Source organism: Ixodes scapularis, unplaced genomic scaffold (genome assembly GCF_016920785.2).
Source record: "Ixodes scapularis isolate PalLabHiFi unplaced genomic scaffold, ASM1692078v2 PGA_scaffold2__306_contigs__length_199485367, whole genome shotgun sequence".
NCBI lineage: Eukaryota > Metazoa > Arthropoda > Arachnida > Ixodida > Ixodidae > Ixodes > Ixodes scapularis.
This window is the reverse complement of record NW_024609857.1, coordinates 16053301-16076640: the sequence shown is the minus strand read 5'-3', so window position 1 is coordinate 16076640 and position 23340 is coordinate 16053301. Positions and strand designations below refer to the sequence as shown.

Genomic DNA, 23340 nt, shown 5'->3' with positions numbered 1-23340 from the left:
TCCTCGGCAGAAAAACTAACAGGAACAAAGAGAAAACGAAAGAGCGGCCGGAGTGGTGGAGTAGCAATGCGATCAGAAGCGTAGCTAGCTGACGAAAGCGAACAAACAGAAAAAACTAAATGTGACGTCACCGACCGTGGCCAATCGTGAGGCCTGTTTTGGTTTTCAACCAATGAGATAGTGCATATCATATGTGGAACATTTTTTTTTTTTTCCCTGCTTCGATGTTTGGGCTTTCCCAGGCCACAGATACCCCCTAACGCAGAAAGCTTTTCACGGCAAAACATCGAAGAAATGGAGCTTCCAACGAGGGTAAAATATTTCGCCTGCGTCGAATGAGCACGGCGTAGGCCTAGTCAGAAAATGCCACATTTTGCAGTGGTCTCGCTCAGCGGGACATCGCATGTGGTCGCAACAGCGCTGAAAATCTTCTTTCTGTTAAATAAACCCTGCATATTTCTAAATAAACTTCATGACACTAAGCTTTGAAATTTAATGAACCAAAAACAAACTTTTTTTAAAACAAATTTTTTCCGAAAAAATTGGAATTTTGAGGTTGTATCCCCCAAGGGCTTTTAGAATCAAAAACGTCCTCACTTCTGCATAAGCGTGATCATTAAAATCAATTACTGCTAGCTAATGGAGGTTTCTCCAACGATGTGACCAAGCACCTATGAAAACTAAGGATCGCAGATTAAGAAACCTTCACTACATAAAACTCTGTTTTTCACCAGCCGTCGAGACAAGATCTCCACTTTTCCCTTTCATGTACTACTTGTAACATTTTGTTTTCATCTCGAACAGCAATGGAAGGCAATGACTAAGTTGCGCCAAATATTTTAAACAAAGGGAGGCGGTCAAAGCACTATGTCGACTGCCTAAAACAAAATGCACTGTCAGCTTCTTGCCCCACATTCAACCTGCTGAAATCTTGCAAGCCTTTTGAGGTACAAATAACTTGCAAATAAACAGTACCTTGTTCTTCCTTTAGGTTAATGTGGCACACAGTACTGTAGATGGTGTGGAAAGTGGGAGAAGTGGAAACGAGGATAAAATACAACTTACTTTCACCCTGGCCAGGAACCCTTCGTTTCCACTCTCAAACAGAATGTTCGAAAGCATGTCCACTGCCTTCGCACTGTTTTCACCAGGACTGACACCGTAGAAACGGCATGGCCTGGCTTGCATTGGAATGCTGAGGAACTTCCCTGGAAGAGCAACCAGCCTGCAAGCGAGAGGCCCCATGTGACTCCCAAGCCCCTAGGGTCTGACGTTGGTCACCGTGAGAACAAGGCCTAATTTGGCGGCTCTCAGGAAGCGTGCTAAGATATTTATTTATTTTATTTGTTCATTTAAATCCCCCGAGAGCCATCGGCAGAGTCTCCTAAATTGACCCGCTTGTTTGTTGAGTTGTTGGACGTCGCCCACAAGGTCGCCCACCTTTGCCTAATCTTAATCTTAAAGGTTAATCTTATTCTTGATGACATCTTTCAGACCCTGCCTGGAGATCAATACAAAACAAAACTGCAGCAGGAAACTGTAACAAGGAGAGCCAGAAGTACCATGCGGCAGATAAGCTTGCTCTCGGGACCCGCCAGCTCACCTTATTGCAACAAGAGGCTCTTGTCACATTTTCCCAGAAATCATTGAAGGCAATTCCAGTGATGTGATTGGCCTAAGCCATTTTGGCGCAGGTTTCGGAGCAACAAAAACAGTGTTTTGGAGCAGCAAATGTGGCCTTTGGAACAATATATACAGTGTTTTGCAGCATCAAAAGCGGTTTTTAGAGCAGCCAAGACAGTGCTTCGGAGCAGCAAAAGTGGATTTCAGAGCAGATATTTTTAGGAAAATAAAAATATTTGTTTTAAGAACTGTACAAACGAAAGACACTTTGTGTTGTGTTGTGTTCTGATGTGACGTGTTGCGACGGAACTAGCTGCTTCGGTTTTTACTGCTCAAACATCCCACATGTGTACAGAGCTGTAGGCATTGCCAAGCAGCTTCGAAAAAACTGCTTGCCACCGTTTTACTGGTTCCTGATGTGTCCGATTTTCGTCAAAAGTAAGCAAACGTAAAACAATGAATTGCAAGCGTCCCAGCTGGTGCCTCAGTCACGCAATCATGTTCGCATGCACGTGAGGCCAACTTCGGCAGGCTTGCTGTTGGGCATGCTTCGTCGCGCGAGCGCAGACAACGGCTGTCCGATCAAAACCGAAACCATGCCCCTTAGCTCCGTTGCTAACTTATCCCCAAACTTGTACACAAAATGTAACTTTCGAGCATTCGACAAAAGCAGTCCAGCGGCGCGTGCTTGCCAGGCCGGCAAACAAGGTACAAGCTAAACACACAAAAAATAAGGAACCTGAGAGCATCGATGCAAGACATTGCATGCAAGCCAGCCTCAAAACGTCCTTGGAGCACTTCGTGCAACGACTGAACTCGAGACAAACAAGCACGCTGTGCCGGTTCAGCGTGCAGACATTGCCTTCTTTGCTTTAGCTCACTTCTCTTCACCAACTTTCTTTCACAGCAGATTTTTCACGTACCGAGGTCCCTCTCGAAAGAAGGCCCACCGAGAGGAATCTAGATAATCAATATTTTGGCAGAGCAGTCTTTGAATTAAAGATGGATTTTTGTAGTAACGTATGATTTAAACAAGGTCAGGAATGTTGATGAACATACGGCGGTACTTAGTTTCATTTTAGAAAATACTATATCTGCAGTGATCTGGGGACGGCAACATTTGACGCCGCGCGACCACGGTGACTGAAAGGCAGTGACCAAATATAGTTTTTCCATGGCTGTTGCTTCAGCTCACAAAGTAACTTCTGCCGCACAAAAATGTGGTTTCGTTTCACAGCATGACGGCATAGCTGGTACCCGGCTTGCTAGCGTCGGAGCGTCTGCACACATCCGCGTCTATCGCTGAAAAAAAAAAAAAAAGACGAGAGACGAGATTCACAAGACGAGAGCGCGAAATGCAAGACGCCGGGAAAACCATGCAAGACCGGGTGGACAATTGATGCACGGTACTTTTGTGTCAGGTGGCCACTTGCGCCAGATAACACACGCCTGCTCAATTACAGTACTTAGTTTAGTTTCGGTTTTGAAAGGAGACCTAAATTGATCCTTTGGTGCAGGCGTGGCGCAAATTACCCATATTTTGGCGAAATGTAGCAGGATGTAGCAGGGTTAGCCCCTTGGCGCAGTTTGGCGCATTTGGCGCAGCAATCACATCACTGCAATTCACTCGTAAAACTGAACACTGTCCGTAAGGAGATGCTTCCCATGAGAAGTGCTTATGGGACAGGACAGGGGTTCTTACTCTTGATTAATAGCCCTTCCGGTCTTAGCATTGGGGCATTAAAACAGTACAAAAGACTACAGACCTTTGTAAAAAATAGTGCACATGCTAGCGAGTGTTTGGCTTATAGCTATGTATCAATAGATGGCTCAGACCTGCTAAAAAGATGCCTAAACTGGTAATTCATTACTCTGGAGCAGAAATGGTTGAGAGAATTTTGGGGCCCGGCTAATCCGTGAAGACATACTTTGGAGAACTTGTGAACCCATGCAACGGGGAATTGCGTGTTTATCCTTTCGGCAAGTTTTAAACTAATAGTTGGCTTCAAACAAGAAGAATAGGCTTCTGACACTTTATCACAAACTGTTCACATAATGTAAACTATGAAAAGTCTTACTTGGACATGGAAACCTTTTCACTGTTGCCGAAGTCCACGTAGAGGATGGCCACTTTTTTCTTTCGCACGTCAGTCACCAGCGCACGGTACCATCTCTTGTCGTAGGAGTATTGGCAGATACAAGGTGTTCCTAAAAAGAAAACTGGAACGTTCACATACTACACAAGCAGCCTCGGCAGCTAAGAAAACATCTTCTAAGGACGGACCATTCGAACCAGGCACCTCCAGGAGAGCCAAATGGAAATCAGAGTAAAAATCTATTTCAATAAAAGCGTCTTTTTCATTTACTTTGATCAAATTAAAACTGGCATTTTCATTCGAAATAAAATGTTCGCTTAATGCAATGTTCGTTTAATCCAATGTTTGCTTAGTATAATGTTTGCTTGTAGCCTCATCCCACTAGAGCGACAGACACCGATTTTTGTCCGGCGGCACCACTAGGTTCCGTGTCGTTGATGCTGTCCCACTGTAACCACCAACACTCGCGACAAACGCCGACAAGTGCCGACAAACGACTGATGAGTTCTTGTCTGTTGTTGGACTTGAAGCGCAGCAAACAGTCCCACCGAGGAACATCTCTCGGAGGAACATCTCTCGGAGAAGAAACTTGTGCTCGTCACCCGCTTGTACCTCCTGTTGCCTCTCTTCCCACCCTTCTACCCTTCCTCCCGTGGCTCGCTCCGCCGCTCGACTTTCAGAGAAGTCCTTGACAGGCACTGATCGTTCCTGCAGTCCCCGTCCCTCGATTGCTCATAGTGGTCGCGGGCGCGGCTTGCTTGCTGGCGGTCGTGTTGCGAAAGGGAATTAGCTGTGGCTGGTTTTGCTCGCGAAAACTTGGTGCACGAGGTGGTGCTACAAGATGCCGAGGCCTACACCCCTGCATGAGGATGGACACACCCTTGTTCGAGGACTGACCAAAGTAAGACTGTTCCCCACGAAGTAGGACACGACGTTCTGCAGCAAGCCATTCCGGCAGACGAGAGACTTGTTATAACGTTCTGTAAATCGGGATGCCGCATCGTCCCCCTAAAAGACACCTGTCCTCGATCATTCGGATTTGAAGTTATAAACATTCTCAAAAGCGGCGTGAAATTCTGTGGCACGTAGAATACCTCGAACGACACAAAAAAGAGATACCGTATTTACTCGCACAATGAACGCACTCGCGTAATGAACGCACCCCACAAGTCGGCTCTCAAAATTTCGACTTTTTTTTTCACTCGCGTAATAAACGCACCCCCAACTTGGACGTCAAAATTTTGACCCCCTCCTCCCCCCACGCGCGCGAAATGAACGCACTTTTCTATCCTGGTGCAGCGAGGTCGCGAATTCATGGGCAGCGTGGGAGAACAAAACGCCTTGCAAAAGGCGTTAAAAAAATTCGCAAAGATCCAACGGAAGCAAAAAGAAACATGGGGAGGAGCTTTTTTTTTTTTGCACAGCTTTGGGTTCGCGCGCCGCCGCGCGCAAGGAGGTAAGCCAACGAAACAGCTTGCGAAAGGCGGAAAAAAACACGGAAAAAAAAAAAAGAAAAAACAAAGAGGAGTTTTTTTTCTTTTTTTTTGCACAGCGCAGTTTGGTTACGTGGGGTCGCGCGCCGCGCGCAAGGAGGTACGAAAGAGGAGCGGAGAAACGGGAGAAACCCTCTAAGCAAACGAAACAACTTGCGAAAGGCCGCAAAAAGAAAAAAAAACAAAAAAACCTGGGAACGAAAAAAAAAAGCAAAAAAAAAAAAACTTTATTTTCTTTTTTTTTTTGTTTGCACAGCGCAGTTTGGTTACGGGGGGTCGTGCGTCGCGCGCAAGGAGATGAGAAAGATAAGCGTAGAGCCCTCGCGCCTAAGCAAATAAAACAGCTTGCGAAAGACGGCAAAAAAGAAAGACACCAAAGGAACTAAGAGAAAAAGAAAACAGGGTTTTTTTTTATTTTTTTGCACAGCTTAGTTTGGTTACGGGGTCGGTCGGGCGCCGGGCGCCGCGCGCAAAGAGATAAGAAGTTACTTCGATTTTTCAGGATAAAAGGTCCGTTCATTATGCGTTCATTATGCGAGTAAATACGAACGCAAAAATTTTACTTCGCGTAATGAACGCCCTCCCCAACTTTGCATCGATTTTTGGGGGAAAAAAGTGCGTTCATTCTGCGAGTAAATACGGTAATTCGGGAATTTGAGTTCAGAAAAAGTTTGGTGTCGATTGTCACGACTGTTTGCGCAAAGTCGCCAACAGCAAATGAAGGCAACTGGAAGCTTTAATCAAGAAATAAAGTAATCATCTCCACTTTCACCGTGTTTGTCGTCTCGTTACACGCCCAAAGAGCAAAACACGAAAACCGCGTCGCCAGACTCTGTTTGTCTGCATATTTCGAAGTGTTGGGTTGACAACTCCAGTCCCACTAGGAAACAAGTTTCCTTGCCCCCGTGTTCTGCGTCGTGTCTGCCCAGGTGGGGTGTCGGACTCCAACAAACAGGCCGTCTGTCGGAGTCGTCTGTCGCTCGCTGTCGTGTGTCGCTGTCGTTTGTTGCTGTTGGTCGCTCTAGTGGGACGCGACTATTAATGCAATGTTCGCTCAATACAATGCTAGCTTAATACAATATTCACTTCATACAAAGTTTGCTTAATTTGAATCATTTCTCTGTCCCCGTGAGCTTCTAACTGTCGACAGTCGACTGCGTCATTATCCCCTGGAGTCAAGGGAAGCTCACCCCGGCTGGCCTGTACCAGAGGGGGGCAGTCCACGGCCACCCTCTGGAGGTCGTCGGCCATGGCCCTGAAGGCGTCCACAGATGCGTTCATCTTCCGCTGCTCCTGGTTCGAGGCGTGGGCCACCTTGGACAGCTGCACGCTGCCTCTGGTCACGTCCTCCAGGTGCGTCACCAGCACAGGAAACACCCCTCTCTCCGGGAACGCCACGGGCTCGTAGGGGCATGGCACTGCCTCACAAGACACCTGCAAAAGGTGCCGCACACCGTCTACAGCACGGGTCTCCCAAACTGGGTTCCTAGGAACACCGCCGAAGTTCTCTGAACTCCCAGTTTTCCTCAATTGTTCCTGTTAGTAAATTTAAGGTGCAGAGTAAGAACAACCTTTTTGACTGCCCCCAATAAACACTATCCAGACAAAAAATATTTCTGCCAAAAAAGTTGATTTTGAAAAATGCCATATTTACACATTCATAAACATACCTAGGGTACTCCCCAAAAAGTTTTATTTGCTGTTCCTTCCAGAGATGTTCATGTTTACACTGCATATTATTTTCTGTTTATAAGTTATCTTCGGTCCGTTGATGCTAAAGGAAAGGGAGAGGTTCCAGCACTTTGAACACATTTTTCTCCGTTCTGCATTTTGGCATAGATTTCACTTAAGGAAAACTATTGTTTGGTGATGGAACAAAAGAAAAGACTCACTCATTGTCTTTCCTAACTGGAATTTAACGGGCAATGCAACTGCAGTATTGTTTTTTGTTTACTCTGCGGACGTCTTTTATAAAGGACATCAATATTTTGTCGACAACATAAAAGGCAAGAAATTTAATTTTTGAGCACGATGTTACCATAAAAAAATTACTTTTGGGGAATTTTTCTTTTTACAGTCGCACTTCCCAAGCATTCTGCTGCGTATCTAGTAAAGAAAAATGTTGAGTATTCCATTAGTTTTCTAACAGTTTTCCTAAACAATGTCAGCATGTTCTTGATAAAAAAACAACTATAATTTCTTTCACAATTCATGTACACTGATAGAACTTCGCACTGCATTCTGCCTTGCAACTGCCAGTATATACCGTAAATTTCGTTCCTATTAAGCCAATGGTTCAAAAGTTGACCCTTCTGGGTAGTGTCCTTTACATCTATAATTAGCCTAAAATAGGCACATTAAATAAAAACAACCCTTAGAAGAGAGCTCTCCTGTTAGACTTCGAAGACTTCCATGCACAGACTGATGTGCACGGCATGGTCTTGCTGCTATCGGGTGTTAGCGGGTGTGTTGTCTAGCCATACCTGCCAATGTACATCTTCATAGTTCCTATCATTTGTGCAATATTTGGTGTTTAAAGTAACAAAATTTACAGGTTTAAGTCATATACTCCAGCAGAGGTATCCAACTGGTCCGATGTCGCTTGGAACTTCCAGCAACCAGTCTCCAAGTGTATAATCCTATGGCCCATTTTTTTTCTGAATTGACGCACATGTTCACCCCCCCCCCCCCCCCCCGGCCCATATCATCCGGCAGACTTTGAAAACAAATTCATACATTAACACCCAAATCAGTTCAAAGCAGCACGCTTCAACGTTTGCCACCGTAATATTTCAATGGCATCACAAGTGTTATTTTTACTTACAACAATTCTGTTGAGAGTAAGCAAAAATTACGACCCTACTACAAAAATTTAGCTATTTATGACTAGTAAATGTAAACTAGAAGATATTTTAAACTCACAGAAAAAAAAAAAAAAAAAAAAACGCTAACAGAACGTGAAAATCAATAGAACTGCTGCCAACTGCAAAATAATAATTTCTCCCACTAGTTAAATTAAAAATAAAAACTGATAAATTGGCAACGATGGTCCCTGCCCTTAAAATAAAGCTTATCCCAATCTGAGCACAATTTTAGCAGATCTTAACCAGCCACTGATGCACAACTATGAGTTAAACTCTCCCTACGATGTGAATTACCGTTTACAAGGTCTGTAGGCTCCTGAGCTGCATTACTGAATTTGTCCAGATTTTTCTTGGGCAAATTTCGGAAAATTTCTGGGTTAGTTTCCTAGAACGAGAATGCCTGGGATGCTTGGTGAACACAATAACGATAAGTGGGACTTGGGATGAATTTATCAATGCCCGCAACCAACAGGGTTGAATTGGTGATGGGCGAGCGGCGCTTGGCCAATCTGCCATTTTTTTAAATTTCTGGTTCCTTTCACTACGCTACTCTAAAACAATATTTCGGCCAATCGTGCGCTCGGGCAAATGTCGGATCGAAGAGGTTTCGGACTAATGGCGTGCTCACACTTGCATCTCATCATCGTTGTCTTCCGTCTGTGAAGCAAAAAGTTTTGATGAACCGGAAGTTGTCAAACGATACTCACGCACCGGAGCTTTTGTTACTACAGTAAAACCTCGTTAATTCAACGCCCACCAATTCGGAAATTCGGATAATTTGAACTGCCGATCCGGTCCCGTCAAACATCTGTATTAGTCAGTGTCACCAAACGCTCATTAATTCGGAGGCAGATGGGTGCCCTACGGTTAATTTGGACGGCAGGTGGCGCAAGCTACCGCCCGTTCTAAAGGGTATGACCGCTATCCATCTGAAGCACACACGTGCTCTTTCTTTTTTTTTTTTTTCGGGTCTCCTTTTCTGTGTTTTGCACCAGTTTTGCTTTGGAATACCACGCGTTCGACGCACTGGTTCACACGCTCCGCTCCTCGCATGTCGTCACCATGTGCAGCAACTTCCATGGCGGTGCCGCCAGCGAAGCGGCTGAAGTACAAGGCCAAGGATTTAGCTACGAAAGTGGAAATACTGAGGGCATTGAAGGACGGCATCTCTCGACGACAAGTGATGGCAACGTACAACGTCAAAAGAAGCACTTTGGCCACATACGTGAAAAATGAGGCCGAGATCCTACGGGCTTTCGAGTGAGCAGTTCAACATGAAACGAAAGCGGCTGCAGAAGAGGCCTTGCTGCGGTGGATCATCAGCGCACGGGACGCGCAGTTGCCTTTGAATGGCCCCTGATCTGCGCGCAAGCTGAGAAGTATGCAGTGAAGATGAAGATTGTTTCATTCAAAGCATCGGAAGGCTGGTTTGCCCGCTTCAAAGACAGACATGGACTGGTCCTCAGACACGTGTGCGGAAAGAAAGGTGCCGTCGACGGCGATGTAGTCGATGACTGGAAGAACGTCAAGCTTCGCGAGCACCTCGCTGCATATGAGCCAAACGACATCTTCAACGCAGACAAGACAGCGTTGTTTTACAAAGCTTTACCAGACAAAACCATCACACTGAAAGGAGACCCCTGTACAGGCGGCAAAAGGAGTAAAGAAAGGATCACAGTTTTCCTCGGAGCAAACATGGCTGGTACGGAGCGCTTGCCACTTCTTGTGATTGGAAAGGCGAAAAAGGCGAAGAAGCCGAGATGTTTCAAAAATCTCAAATAACTTCCCGTGGACTACCAAGCGAACCGGAAGGCCTGAATGACGTCTGAAATTTTTCGAGCTTGGCTGCAACAGCTAGACCGACGCTTCCGCGTTAAGTAAGAAGCGCAAGGTGTTGATGGTCGTCGATAATTGCAGCGCCCACTTCGTGTCGGGACTGCAGTGCATTCAGGTCGTGTTTTTGCCTCCGAACACTACTGTAGCCCTTCAACCCATGAATCAAGGGATCATTCAGTACGTGAAAAGCAGATACAGGAAGCACGTATTAGAGTGAATGTTGCTGTGCACCAAAACTGCGAAGGAATACAAAGTTTTCGCTCCTCAGCGCGATCCACATTTTGTCTTATGTTTGGAACAACACACCTGCTGAGGTTGTCGCAAACTGTTTTAAGCACAGCGGCCTTGTCCGGTCCGAAGCTTGCCAGGAGGTGGAGACCCTAGACGTCGCTGAAGACGACGACGGCAGTTTCGACGGTGTCCTTCCTACCCAAGAGCAACTTGCCAACTACCTTGTGATTGATGACGGTGTTGTTGTGGCCGGTCAGCCGAGTGACGATGAGATCGTCAGGGATGCCCTATGTGACGACGGGCGCGCTTCGGACGAAGAGGGAGACTGTGTGAGGAGCCGCCGCCGCATCGCACTGTGCGAGAGGCCGCGGAGGCTCTTGTTGTGCTCGAAGAATTTTGCTACAATACCCCCGACAGTACGAGCGCGGTAGAGCACCTTACCGCGCTAAGGAAACTTGTCGTCTCAGATCGAATTTCGTCACGAAAGCAGGCGGCAATTACAGATTTCTTCAAAAAATAAAGGTATATCACAGAGGAACGTTTTTGCACAGTTTTCTTTGTCCACCCAATATTTCGACTTTCAGATAATTCGGATATTTTTGCCGGTCCCAAGAGATCCGAATTAACGAGGTTTTACTCTATTTATGCAATTATCTGTTGACTCGCAGCACCTCGAATGCAGAAAAATTTATGCCGTCGTCTTCGCAATGCACAGTTCACTCAATGGGACTGAAGCTGAAATCAAGGTGCATTGCATGGACACTTAGCCATTGCATACAGTATGCCTCCTTACTTACACGAGTCTTTAGGTTAATCAATTGCAGAAATATGCTGCTACAACACCCATCCACACGAAAACCAGTAGGTGCAAGCTTCCGGTGTCCAAGTCTACAATACGAGCTTCCACTCCTCGTGCCACCGAACTGCAGTGTGCTAAAAACACTTGGCCACCAGAACCAACAAAACATTTCAAGAAAACACCACCGTCTTCTGCAAAAACGTACCTCGCCATTCTGCTCTATAGGTTCCTCCTCGTTTCGTACAGCAATCCCAGCCTCTAGCATGAAGTCGTACATGGAGACTCCATCTGGCAGGAACAGGAGTACCTTGGCACGTGCATTCTCTGTCGGCAGTTTCTGGGGGCAGAAAAGTAAGTCACAGGTCCCTTGGCCACTCTTCCAATCAGATCCGGTTCACTATTGCAAATATGCTGTAAAAGCTAACCGATCCTGCACGGTCAAAAGTGGTGGAGATGTGTGTTCACACAATGCGCAATGATTGGCTGCAATATTACTAGACTGTTCTTCTGTCCTACATAAGAAAGTTAAGCAAAAAAAAAAAAAAACTTAAAATCCCCAAAGCCTTATGTGCTGTACAGACGTTAGGCAGCAGAAAATCAAATTAAACTTGCAATGTCCATACAACCAAACAATGTCACTACAGCAGAACCTCATCAATACCTTTTCCAGGGAATCTGGGAAATAAATCGTATGATCCGGGAAAATGTAAGGGACAAGAACACCATTTGGGGGGCGCTAAAGATCAGATACCAACTGTCATGAAACAATATTTTACGCAAACATTCCTAAGTGTGATTTCAAATTGGTTCCTAAAAAATGGGGAAACATCCGTAGGTGTAAACTTAGATAAAAGTACTGTAAAAGTTTGTAGGTGTGATCTCGATACACGTTTAGAAAAATTTTGTAAACATTCGTTGGTGTGAACTCGAATACGTTCAGAAAAAGCTTGCAATTTGCACCCGTCACTTTGGGAGACCCAAACGAGGGCGAGCAACGGAATTCTGGGCTTACGGAGGGGCTTTTGCCGCTGTCCTCGCTAGTTTGTGCCCGTACAATCGTGTACAACACTTCAGTACAACAAAGCCGCAAAGGAGGCCCGGCTGGATGACATGCTGTAAAACACATGCAGGAGAGATCACGGTGCGCTAGAGGAGTTTTGACAGAAGCTTCTCTACACAGACCCGGAGGAGTACCAGAATATGCAGCGCATCAGCCGAGCAAAGCTCTAGCAGCTCCTCACGTGTGACGCATGAAACCAAGAACCGCACTACAACACAAACCAGTAAACAAACAAAAACAGAAGAAAGCACAATAATGCACCATGTTTGTGTACAGTAAAACCCGTTTAGAACAAACCCATGTACAGCGAATTACTGTAGATATCGAACTCACGGAAAATTTAAATAAAAATGCATGTAAAAGTACTTTTTATAACAAACCACATATTGGTTATATCAAACTTTTTTCCCCCCCGGGAAGGCTTCCAAAAACGTGCAAACAGTCATCTTCTAGCCTTTCCCTTCCCCCATAAAAAAATATAGGAGAAAAAGAACATTCCAAAAGCTCAAGCCGCAAACAAAATTGACAAAGAGAAGCGATTCAGAGAAGGAGAAAGATAAAAAGATAAAAAACAAAACAAAAAAACACTGCACGCACGCACATAAAACAAAAAAGCTTCATCCCAAGGCGGTTGCCTATGAAGAGAAGTGATATAGAAGGAGAGATAAGCTAAAAGGACAAACTGCACGCATGCAAAAAAAAAAAAAAGACAAAACTTTCTAGCATTTTGTTACAAGCTGGAAGCAAAGAGATGAGAAAAAAAGAGAAGCTCTTGCCTTACAACGAACGCATCGTGGAAGTTCGTTGTAAATAGTTTTTGCTATATCGAACTACTTGCTATATCGAACTGATTGTAACGTTTCCTGCTGTTCGTTATAAACAAGTTTAACTGTAATTCATAAAAAGAAAAAAATTTTTTTGCCGTTTTTGGTTAAACGTGTTTGAAACAAAAAATCCGCGAGTGAAAAGGCGCTCGGCTTTTTTGGTCAGTACTTTTCACAGATCTTACGGGGGTTGACTCGAAAAGCGTTTTGTCTTGCAACGGCACACCTTTTTTTTCTTTGCCAAGCAAAGCAAAGATGGTGCATTGTTTTCTTTTTGTCTGTTCGCTCGTTCGTTTTGTCGCGCGATTCCTGGTCCCGCGCGTGAAGGAAGCTGCAGGAACGGTTCCCGGCTGATGCACTGCAGGTTCCAGTACTCCTCCAGGTCCGTGTCAACAAGCTTCTGTCAAGACTCGTCTAGCATGCCACGCTCTGTCCTGCACATCCATCCAGCCTCTCATCCAGCAAGACCAAGACCCCAACGAGATTTGGCAAGACCTTTTTTTCGCATGAGGTGTATCAAAGTATTGTGCGCGGGGACGAAGATATGGGCAAACATCCCTTCACAAACCAAAAACTTCGTCGCTTCTACTACAACACCTCCTTGAGCAGGACCACACTTGTGTTACGCCTTGGGTTAGTTAAAGTATTGGCGCTTCGCACTAAGCATCTCGAAGCGTTGTTTCACGCGGCATGTAAAAACAGCACACAATTCTTTTTCGTATTATTACTGCGACCAAAGCGCAAATGCCGCACTTGGAAGACGATGCCACTGTGCAGTCGTTAAATGCTTGGGAGGCGGACGGTCCGTGCATGTGTCGTCACATGGTCAATTTGTTTGCAAATTGGTCCGTCGCACAAATCAGCTGGTTTTGTCATCGCCATGACAGCGGCTTTTCGGACGTAAGAACCAAGAAATCAAATGCACTAAGCGGGAAATTAATACATGCGTTCCTATGCGTGCTCGAAGGGACAGGCTTTTCTGAATGTAAAAGCCGGAAAAATGCCAAAAACCGGGAATGTATCCATGAGGTTCCACGGCATTTTGTTTTGCTTACTTATTTCAATTCTACTATAATGTGCCAAAATTAAGTTGCATAGCAGCCCTTCCTTCTTGTTATTGGTGTAAAAGAGAACTAAGACACTCTCAATGTACCGTAAGACCGAGCATCCCCGTAAAAGGAAGCCACAATCAATGTAATGCCAGCGAGTTACAATCCTTCGTGCCTGATGATAGAGAAAAAAAAGCTTTCCAAGCACGATTCTGACCTTGACAACCATTGAGCAGTTCTGCTCCACCAACATGTAATGCAGAGTGTCCAGAACTGTAAGGGGCCACCTCCCTGAAGTTGAAAACTGGAATGCATAAACAAAAGAAAGTGAAAAGCTGATCAATAGTAGTTTCTAAAAAAAATATGAAAAAAGTCACTCGCTTTAAGGCCGGTCCACACACTTGAAACTGCTTAGGTACAACCGTGTGCCTTCAACCCAAACAAATCTCTGAGGAGAGAACACACTTTCCATGTATTTCTTGTTTTTCTCACACATCATTCTTCCTTTGCTCTAAAGCTTTTGACAATGCCACAAATAACCCCTTCTAGTAGACAGCAGGCAGATTTAACCTCGTAAACGCCGCAAAACCTTTGCTCTAGTCCAATTCAGTTTTAGGGTCACTTTAAAGGCAGTGCCAGTGTGCCCTCTGATCGCAAGAGTAAGAGCTCGGTTGTAGGCAAACGCAAGTGCGTGAACGGGCCCTTAGTCTACGTAAAAAGAGCTCACAGGCTTTAGTCCATAAAACTCCACTTCAATGCAGAGCTTGGGCACATCTTCGAACATCAGCTCTGGGAATATGAAGTCTGGGTTCACATACTCGGTGGTTCCGTAGTCCACAAAGCGCACCTGAAAGCCAAACCAAGCATCAAGTCAACGGCCCACAACCGTCATCTTTGCGACGGCATTGACCCGTTCGTAACGGGGGCGTACCTCAATGCCCTTCTCTCCAGAGTTGAGGATCTTGGCCCTATAGTACTTCTCGTCGAGGGAGTAGCGTGCCACACAGGCCTGACCCAGTCGCAGGGTCTTGTGTTGCTGGGCGGGCAACTCTGAGTAGGTGTCGGTCAATGCCTCCTTCATCGCCTTGTACAGCTCTATGTCTGGTAGAAAGAAAAAGGAACGCGGCATTCTAGTCTTCACAAATCTGCAGCCCAGAAGGCTGAATTTTGGTATCTGCGCAACAAGGTTCAAGCTGCGACGCCGAAACGCTAAACAAAGGTCGCCTAATAAAAAAATGACCGCATCTCCACGTGGTGAATGATGTTGATTGGGGCGAAGCTCTGGTGGTGCTTATGATACTGATTTTATTGTTCATAGATAGAGCTGATGGTGCTGATTTTTTTTATTGCTCATAGGTAGTGCTGAGTTCCGGGTTGCGTTTCGACTTCATTATTACTGCTTTATGGTCGGTGAAATGCAGAGCCAGTGGTTCTTCTAGCGGATCAGCTTGAATCCGCTAGAAGCTGTGGGAACGCATCTCCACCGCCTAAGTCAACGGTCCAGGTCGAAAATAGAATGCGTGGTATGGAATGTGGTTATATACACATTTGAGCATTTGACCGCAGCGCCCTCTCGTCTATAAACGTTGAGCCAATGCATACAAAGTTTAAAGCAATCATATACGCATTTGACCGCAGCGCCCTTTCCAGTATAGACGTTGAGCGGCTACATGCAACGTTTCATTCATAACAGAAACCCCAGATCTTGAGTTACTACCACATCTCAGAGCCCCCTACTCATCCCGCAGTCGTGGCCGAGTGGTTAAGGCGATGGACTAGAAATTCATTGGGGTCTCCTCACACAGGTTTGAATCCTATCGATTGCACACACATTTTTTTCTTTTTAAGCGCGCACGGATGCCGGCCAGACGGACGGACGGACGGACAAGGCTAGACCCTAAGGAGCTTTGCCCCTAAAACGCGAGAAAGTCTTCCTCTGGGGATGGCATTTGTGCAGTCGTGCACCAACCGGCAAAGCACCGGCATTCACTCACCCTTTCCCAAAACTTGAACGTAAATGACGGCGTCTTCGTCAATGTGGGACGGCATCACCAGAAGCTGCTTTTCGGCCGGAAACGGGCGTTCCAGCCAGTCCACCGGGTCTGTGTCGTCGTGAATCAGGCGGAACGAGTCGAGCTCCCCGTCCTCCGAAGACAGGTCGGACTCTGAATCGGCCAAGCAAATCACAAACTTGCCGTCTTTCTTATCCTCGTCCAAAATGCCGCTCGGTTGTTTCGTGTCCTCGACCAGCTTATCCGGTTCAATGTCTCCGCCAGCAAGCGCTTCTGCAGTGGGAATGGCTTTCGTCCCTTCCGGAGACCGTCTGAGAGTAGGTTCATCAAGAGCTGTTTCAGTGGTCTTTTCAGCAATCTTTTCTTCCGGTGGGTCACCAGAAGTCTCTCGCAGAATTTGTTCTACGGTCTCCTTTGCAGTCCCTTCAGAGGTGTCTTCTACCTGCTTTGCTATTGCTTCTGGAGTTGCCTTTGGAGTGTCTTTTGCCAACCTCTTTGGCCCTAGCTTCGGTGTTACTGCTGAAGACTCTTTCGAAGTCTCTTTGGGAGTCCTCAGTGAAGTTTCTTTCAATGCCTTTCTTGGAGGCTCTTTTGGGGTCTTTTTTACGGTCTCTTCCAAAGTCCTTTTTGGGGTCTCCGTTACAGTCACTTGCGATGTGTCTTCTGTCATTCTCTTTAGCCCCACCATCGATGTTGCTTTCGGGATTACCTTCACGGTGTCTTTCTCCAGCCCAAGCTTCAGGGCTGTTTCTGGACTCTCTCCTGAAGTCTCTCTCAGTGGCTGTTGTGAAGCCTCTTTTGATTTCTTCCTGGAACTCTCTTTTGATTCCTTTCTGGAACTCTCTTTTGATTCCTTTCTGGAACTCTCTTTTGATTCCTTTCTGGAACTCTCTTTTGATTCTTTTCTTGAAGGCTTTTTTGGGAACTCTCTCAAAGCCTCCTCTTGAGCCTCCTCTTGAGCATCTTTTTGTTTTGTAGAATCTAGCCTGTGCTTCGGTTTTGCTTCCAGAACCTCTTCCGGAGCTTTAGAATGTTCTTCTGTGGCCTCATTTCCAGTTGGACCTTCAGTTTGTTTCAGAGCTTCTTCCTCACTTTCATTAGGCATTATGCTGGAAGCCAGCATCATAATCGCTTCAGGACTTAGAAGAATTGGGCGTTTCATGCCAGCATCCGTCTTGCCAGTCGCATCGGTAGCCAACGATTGAAATTGTGCTGCCATAGTTAGGCTGAGGTCTCCAGGCTCTACCTGTCTTGCAGATGCAGAGGGAGGGCAGGAGCTTGTGGCACTTGGAGGCCTTGCTTCCTGAGAGACTAGAGTTGACTTGGGTTCTTTGCTGCTGCTGCTACTTTCGTATGACCTGTCGAACGAATAAAAGATATCAATACCCCAATACCTGATGTATCAAATCACACTTCTATTAACTGATCCGAGGATGGCTCACTATGATGTGGTCCATCAAGCAGTTTTAGGCTTTAGTCAACGTTCTTAGCCCGAGGAACGACAATCAAGGAGATGTGTGCTTTAGTGGAAAGATTGTGCAAGATGCTGCATCCAATAGAAAAAGACAGACATGCTTTTTTTGGCTCAAACGCTTCTACAGAATGGGGGCCACTGCACCTGTACTTACAGGGATTACTGTACACCATTTGATATTCGCTTTGGGATGAACTGCAACTGGATGAACTGGGTATAGACCACTTACAACGTAACCGCTTATAGTGCAGGACCGGATATAACGCAGCTTTTTTAAACCACCGGTTCGCCTCCCATAGAACTCCATGAAATTACATACCGCTTAAAATGCAGGCGCGAAAGGAAATACCGGTTATAGTGCGGTTTCTGAAACAGCCCGCCGACCGTCGCAGCGAGCACGCTTCCCTGTGAGACACTAGATAACGGCGCTAGCCGCAAGCGGCACTCGCGGGGCAAGGAGGTTGCTCGAAGAAGCGGGGAGAAGCGAAGAGCTTCAGTTGCCATAGCGACGGATAAGACGCACGCACGTGTCGTTCACGTGCGTGCATCCCTCCGCTGCGTTGGAAACAAGTTACAACTGCAACGACAGACCAATCGCAGGTCGAGGAGAAGTGTTCGCGCGCGTTGCATGCCGGTCGCGGGCCGGCTTCTTCTATCCGCAAACATGGCGTTGGTTGTGATCGTCGACGTAGACGGCATGGTGGAAGCTCATTGTTCCGCATTAAAGCGCTATCCTTGACTGTGAATTTTCGTTGTGTGTCGCTATGATAACCCAGCACGTACTAGAAGGGAAGATCCACTTACTCGTGCGGCGATGTCGTGGCGGCACTCTCAAGACGGCAGAAACGCCCGTGTCGTCGTGTTTGTTTACTTCGAGTACAGTGGTGCTTTCTAAGCATTTGTGTTTTCGAACATCGCCCGGATTTCTTATTTAGAGCATTTCATGCCTGTGCTCAAGTTGAAGGTATTACTGGCACATACCGTATAAAGGATGCAAATTTTCATGCGTTTTCATCGCCGGAGAAAAGTGATTAGGGTTAGCAATCCTGAACGCTCGCAACGTCCGTCCGCAACCTGCGACGCCGTTAAAAGGCTGCGCCAGGCAAAAATCGCTTATTTCTTTCAAAATGTGTGACACACTTGAGAGAGAAGTGTACTAGTCTGGTGAAATAAAGACTTTCCTCAAACTAAGCTTTATTTTTAATCTAACATAAAATAAATTCTTCTACAAAGGTAAGTTGTCGCATGGCATGTATTTTGGCCTGAAAAATTGATGTTTTGGTTATAGCGCGGTACCGCTTATAGTGCGGATTTTCGCGAGTCCCGCGACATACGTTATATGCGGTCTACACTGTATTCATATTTTTTAAGTGTCGATTGCGGCAACTTGGTCTTGTTGAATGTGCTGCTTACCAAGCACCAGTGCACTGCGGGGAAGCAAGAACATGGAGCTCGCTTTTGTGGGTGGCTTCTGCGCAGTGCACTGGTGCTTGGTACGGAGCGCCTTCAACGGGGCTAACCTGCTGCAATCAACACTTCGAAGAGTACAAATATCGCAGCTGCGTGCTTAAGAGCGAAGCACATTTCCAAACCAGGATGGTGCACGCATGCACCTGATATATTTAAAAAGAAATGAAAACTTTATGAATGTTGATCCACATTGGAGTAAAATTTTCAAGATTGAACTGGCATGCATGAGTATGTGTTAATTAAGCAGATGCCCTGACAACCTGTGTTAAGGGGGGCACTGGCTAGAGGTTGAACTTCTGAACTACTCAAGTGATCGGAATGAAATTTGTAGGGGAGATTTAAATTCAGATGTAGGTGTACTGTGCAAACTTTCAGCTCTCTAAGACCACTTTACATAACTGCGTAAGAAGATGTGTCACTCTTCGTTAAAAAATCTATTATATGCAAATGAAGCTATGAAGCATCATTTTAACTGTTTGAATATAAAGTGGCAGATGTGGGACTTCGGGCTATCTAGTTTTTATAAATAAAACAATTATTTCAGGAAGAGTGATTACCTCAAAATATGAGATGTATATCTGTGCTATGTCAATTTTTGAAAACATTGTTTTTTCTCAATGAGGACTTTAACTTAAAACAGTATAAAGTAGATAGCCCAATTCCCCAGTAAATATCAGTTCAGAAACATCTTGATTGTGGTACCAGAATAATTTTACCTTCGAACAAAAGATTCCTTCCAAAAAGTGGAACTGAGAAAGATGCATTCAAACATTGAACTTCCTTACTTTGTTACTGCTTCACAATGTGTGAAAAATATTTTATATCAACATAACTATTTGGTGCATGGTTATGAAATTTAGTGTAAGGGTGTATAATTAGTTTCTAAAATTGGAAATTTTAAAATTGAAAAATGAATTTTTTTGAACAATTTTAAAAATTAGGTTTATGTCCCCCTTTTAACTGTAAGTGATTGAAGAAAAGATACAGTGTAGACCGCATATAACGTATGTCGCGGGAGTTGCAAAAATCCGCACTATAAGCGGTACCGCACTATAACCAAAACATCAATTTTTCAGGCCAAAATACATGCCATGAGACAACTTACCTTTGTAAAACAATTTATTTTATGTTAGATGAAAAACAAAAAGCTTAGTCCGAGGAAAGTCTTTATTTCACCAGACTAGTACACTTCTCTCTCAAGTGTGTCACACATTTTGAAAGAAATGAGCGAGTTTTACCTGGCGCAGCCTTCTAGCGGCGTCGCGGGTTGCGTACGGACGTTGCGAGCGTTCAGGATTGCTAACCCTAATGACCTTTCTCCAGCGATGAAAACGCATGAAAATTTGCATCCTTTATACGGTACGCACCAGTAATAATACCTTCAACTTCAGCACAGGCATGAAATGCTCGAAATAAGAAATCCGGGCGATGTTCAAAAGCACAAATGCTTAGAAACCACCACTGTAGTCGAAGTAAACAAACACAACGACACGGGTGTTTCTGCCGTCTTCAGAGTGCCGCGACGACATTGCCGCACAAGTAGGTGGATCTTCCCTTCTGGTACGTGCTGGGTTATCATAGCGACACACGACGAAAATTCACAGTCAAGGATAGCGCTTTTACGCGGAACAATGAGCTTCCACCAACCGTCTACGTCGACGAACACAACCGACGCCATGTTTGCGGATAGAAGCAGCTGCCCCGCGATCGGCATGCAATGCGCACGAACACTTCTCCTCGACCTGCGATTGCTCTGTCGTTGCGGTCGTTTCCTAAAACGCTGCTAAAATGCAGCGGAGGGACGCACGCACAGCACGCACTGAAGCTTCTCTCTTCGCTTCTCCCCGCTTCTTCGAGCAACCTCCTTGCCCCGCCGCGAGTGCGGCTTGCGGCTAGCGCCGTTATCTTGGTTATCTAGTGTCGCACAAGGAAGCGTGCTCGCTGCGCCGGTCGGCGGGCTGTTTCAGAAACCACACTATAACCGGTATTTCACTTCGTGCGACTGTATTTTAAGCAGTATGTAATTACACGGAGTTCTATGGGAGGCGAACCGGTGGTTTAAAAGAGCCGCGTTATACCCGGTCCTGCACTATAAGCGGTTACGTTGTAAGTGGTCTATACTGTATTTGCATATAGCCAGAATATTTATAAATCCTCTCGGTAAGGCATAGCTGGGCAACTCTATAGGTTTAATTGTATATCAAATGCATAGTTTACTCGCCATCCCAATGTAAACACTGGATTTTGGAGGCCACAGTAAATAAATAGATTAAAATTATCTTAGAAATGGGCAAGTGGAAGCTTGGCAACAACCTTCGTAAGTTCATCTGGGTGGTGGAAGTGGGTAGCTCAGCTGGGTAGTGGGTAGCGGAAGGTGTAGAGAAACTGTTTGATATTTGATTAGAAAATATTTGGCCAAGAGCACTACCATATTTACTCGCACAATGAACGCACTCGCGTAATGAACGCACCCCCAAGTCGGCTTTCAAAATTTCGACTTTTTTTTTTCACTCTCGTAATAAACGCACCCCCAACTCCGACGTCAAAATTTTGACCCCCTCCTCCCCCCACGCGCGCGAAGTGAACGCACTTTTCTATCCTGGAGCAGCGAGGTCGCGAATGCATGGGCAGCCTGGGCGAACAAAACGCCTTGCAAAAGGTGTTAAAAAAATTCGCAAAGATCCAACGGAAGCAAAAAAAAAAAAAAAAAAAAACATGGAGAGGAGCTTTTTTTTTTTTTTTTTTTCTTTTTTTTTTTGTTGCACAGCGCAGTCTGGACTTTGGGTTTGCGCGCCGCCGCGCGCAAGGAGGTAAGAAAGAGAAGCGGAGAAGCGCTCTAAGCAAACGAAACAGCTTGCGAAAGGCGGCAAAAAGAAAAAGAAAACCCACAGAACTAAGAGAAAACAAGAACAAAGAGGAACTTTTTTTTTTTTTTTTTCACAGCGCAGTTTTGTTACGGGGGGTCGCGCGCAAGGAGGTAAGAAAGAGGAGCGGAGAAGCCCTCTAAGCAAGCGAAACAGCTTGCTAAACGCGGCCAAAAAAAAACAAAAAAAAAAACACGGAACTGAGAAAAATAATAAAAAAAAGAGAAGCTTTTTTTTTTTTTTTTTTTTTCTTGCACAGCGCAGTTTGGTTACGGAGGTCGTGCGTCGCGCGCAAGGCGATAAGAAAGATAAGCGGAGAGCCCTCGCCTAAGCAAATAAAACAGCTTGCGAAAGACAGCAAAAAAAAAAAAAAAAAATCCCAAGGAATTAAAAGAAAAACAAAAAACAGAGGAGTTTTTTTTGCACAGCTTAGTTTGGCTACGAAGTCGGGCGCCGCAGGCAAAGAGATAAGAAGTTACTTCGCTTTTTCAGGATAAAACGTCCGTTCATTATGCGAGTAAATACGGACGCAAAAATTTTACTTCGCGTAATAAACGCCCCCCCCCCCCCCCCCCCCCAACTTTGCATCGATTTTTCGGGAAAAAAAGCGCGTTCATTCTGCGAGTAAATACGGTATTCGCTTCAAACTCAAAATCCACTATTCGCACATGCCTAGAGTTAAAATAAACCAAACATCAAACTAGAAAAAAAAATGCACAGCTTTTTTTATAATATTACAATAAAAAGATAGAAGATAATTACCAAACCTCTAATGGGGTAGCAAATGTAGTTTGATTGGCGGTTGAACCTCCATTAAAATGTAAACTAGCATTGGTGGGGATTGGCATCTCGGTATTTGCAGTGTGGGTACTCACTCAATGTCATCCAAGCTACAATTAACAGTGTACAATTATTGTCCAATGAAGGTTTGCAGGAAGTGAAAAGTGATATATATTAAACAAAACCCAAGACTGAGGAGAGAGAGGACAACAATAAACAAACGAGATAAAACAAGCAAACACACACAAACACCAGGTGTCATCACCGCTTGGTGCGCATGTTGTCCTGTCTTCTCTCAGACTCCGGATTTTGTTCCAAACAAAGCCGACCTCTTTGTGATGAAGCCATAGCCGGCCTCCTTCAGTTGCTCTCTGACGCTCTTGTACTCCCTCCGCATGGGTTCCAGGGCCCCCGCATCTATGGTCCTCTCCATCATCAGGTCGACCGGAAGGGAGCCGCCAGTCTCTTCGCCCTGGTCACAATCACAAGACAAAACTCACCAGAGGCCACAAAGCTCACCAGAAGCCACAACCCTCGAGAATCCTCATTTTCCAAGACGGCATTAGAGAACAACATACCGGTACAAGAACTGCGAGGGCTTAGAGCCAACGGCCCAAGTCTATGACAAGGCTACAATTTAGGGCCCCTAATTATAGTCAAAGACCACTCTTAATCCGGGACAAGCCAATGCCGTGGTGGCAGCACAGAGCGCAACAATCTCCAAAATAAAATTTCTAGGAGGTCCGCGAGAGAAAATGGTAAACATCTCACCTTCTCCCAACACTCGACAAAGTAATGGTCACTCCCTGACATTCGGTGCTTATTCGGCATTCGAACTGACCGTGTGTAATTAGGAATGATTATC

At 45.4% G+C, this 23340-nt stretch overlaps 1 protein-coding gene across 2 annotated transcripts in view; it reads right to left on the bottom strand.

The window, feature by feature from the left end:
- Positions 1-23340, bottom strand: part of LOC8034031 (RING finger protein 17) — a 95041-nt gene that overhangs the window by 3870 nt on the left and 67831 nt on the right. For both annotated transcript variants that reach the window (XM_040211041.2, XM_040211040.3), the window contains 9 exons: positions 22805-22947; positions 15870-17245; positions 14807-14976; positions 14603-14722; positions 14093-14179; positions 11148-11279; positions 6403-6646; positions 3702-3831; positions 1066-1225 (listed from right to left, as the gene is read on the bottom strand). In XM_040211041.2, coding sequence (XP_040066975.1) covers positions 1066-1225; positions 3702-3831; positions 6403-6646; positions 11148-11279; positions 14093-14179; positions 14603-14722; positions 14807-14976; positions 15870-17245; positions 22805-22947 — 2562 coding nt within the window. The remainder of the gene's footprint in view (positions 1-1065; positions 1226-3701; positions 3832-6402; positions 6647-11147; positions 11280-14092; positions 14180-14602; positions 14723-14806; positions 14977-15869; positions 17246-22804; positions 22948-23340) is intronic.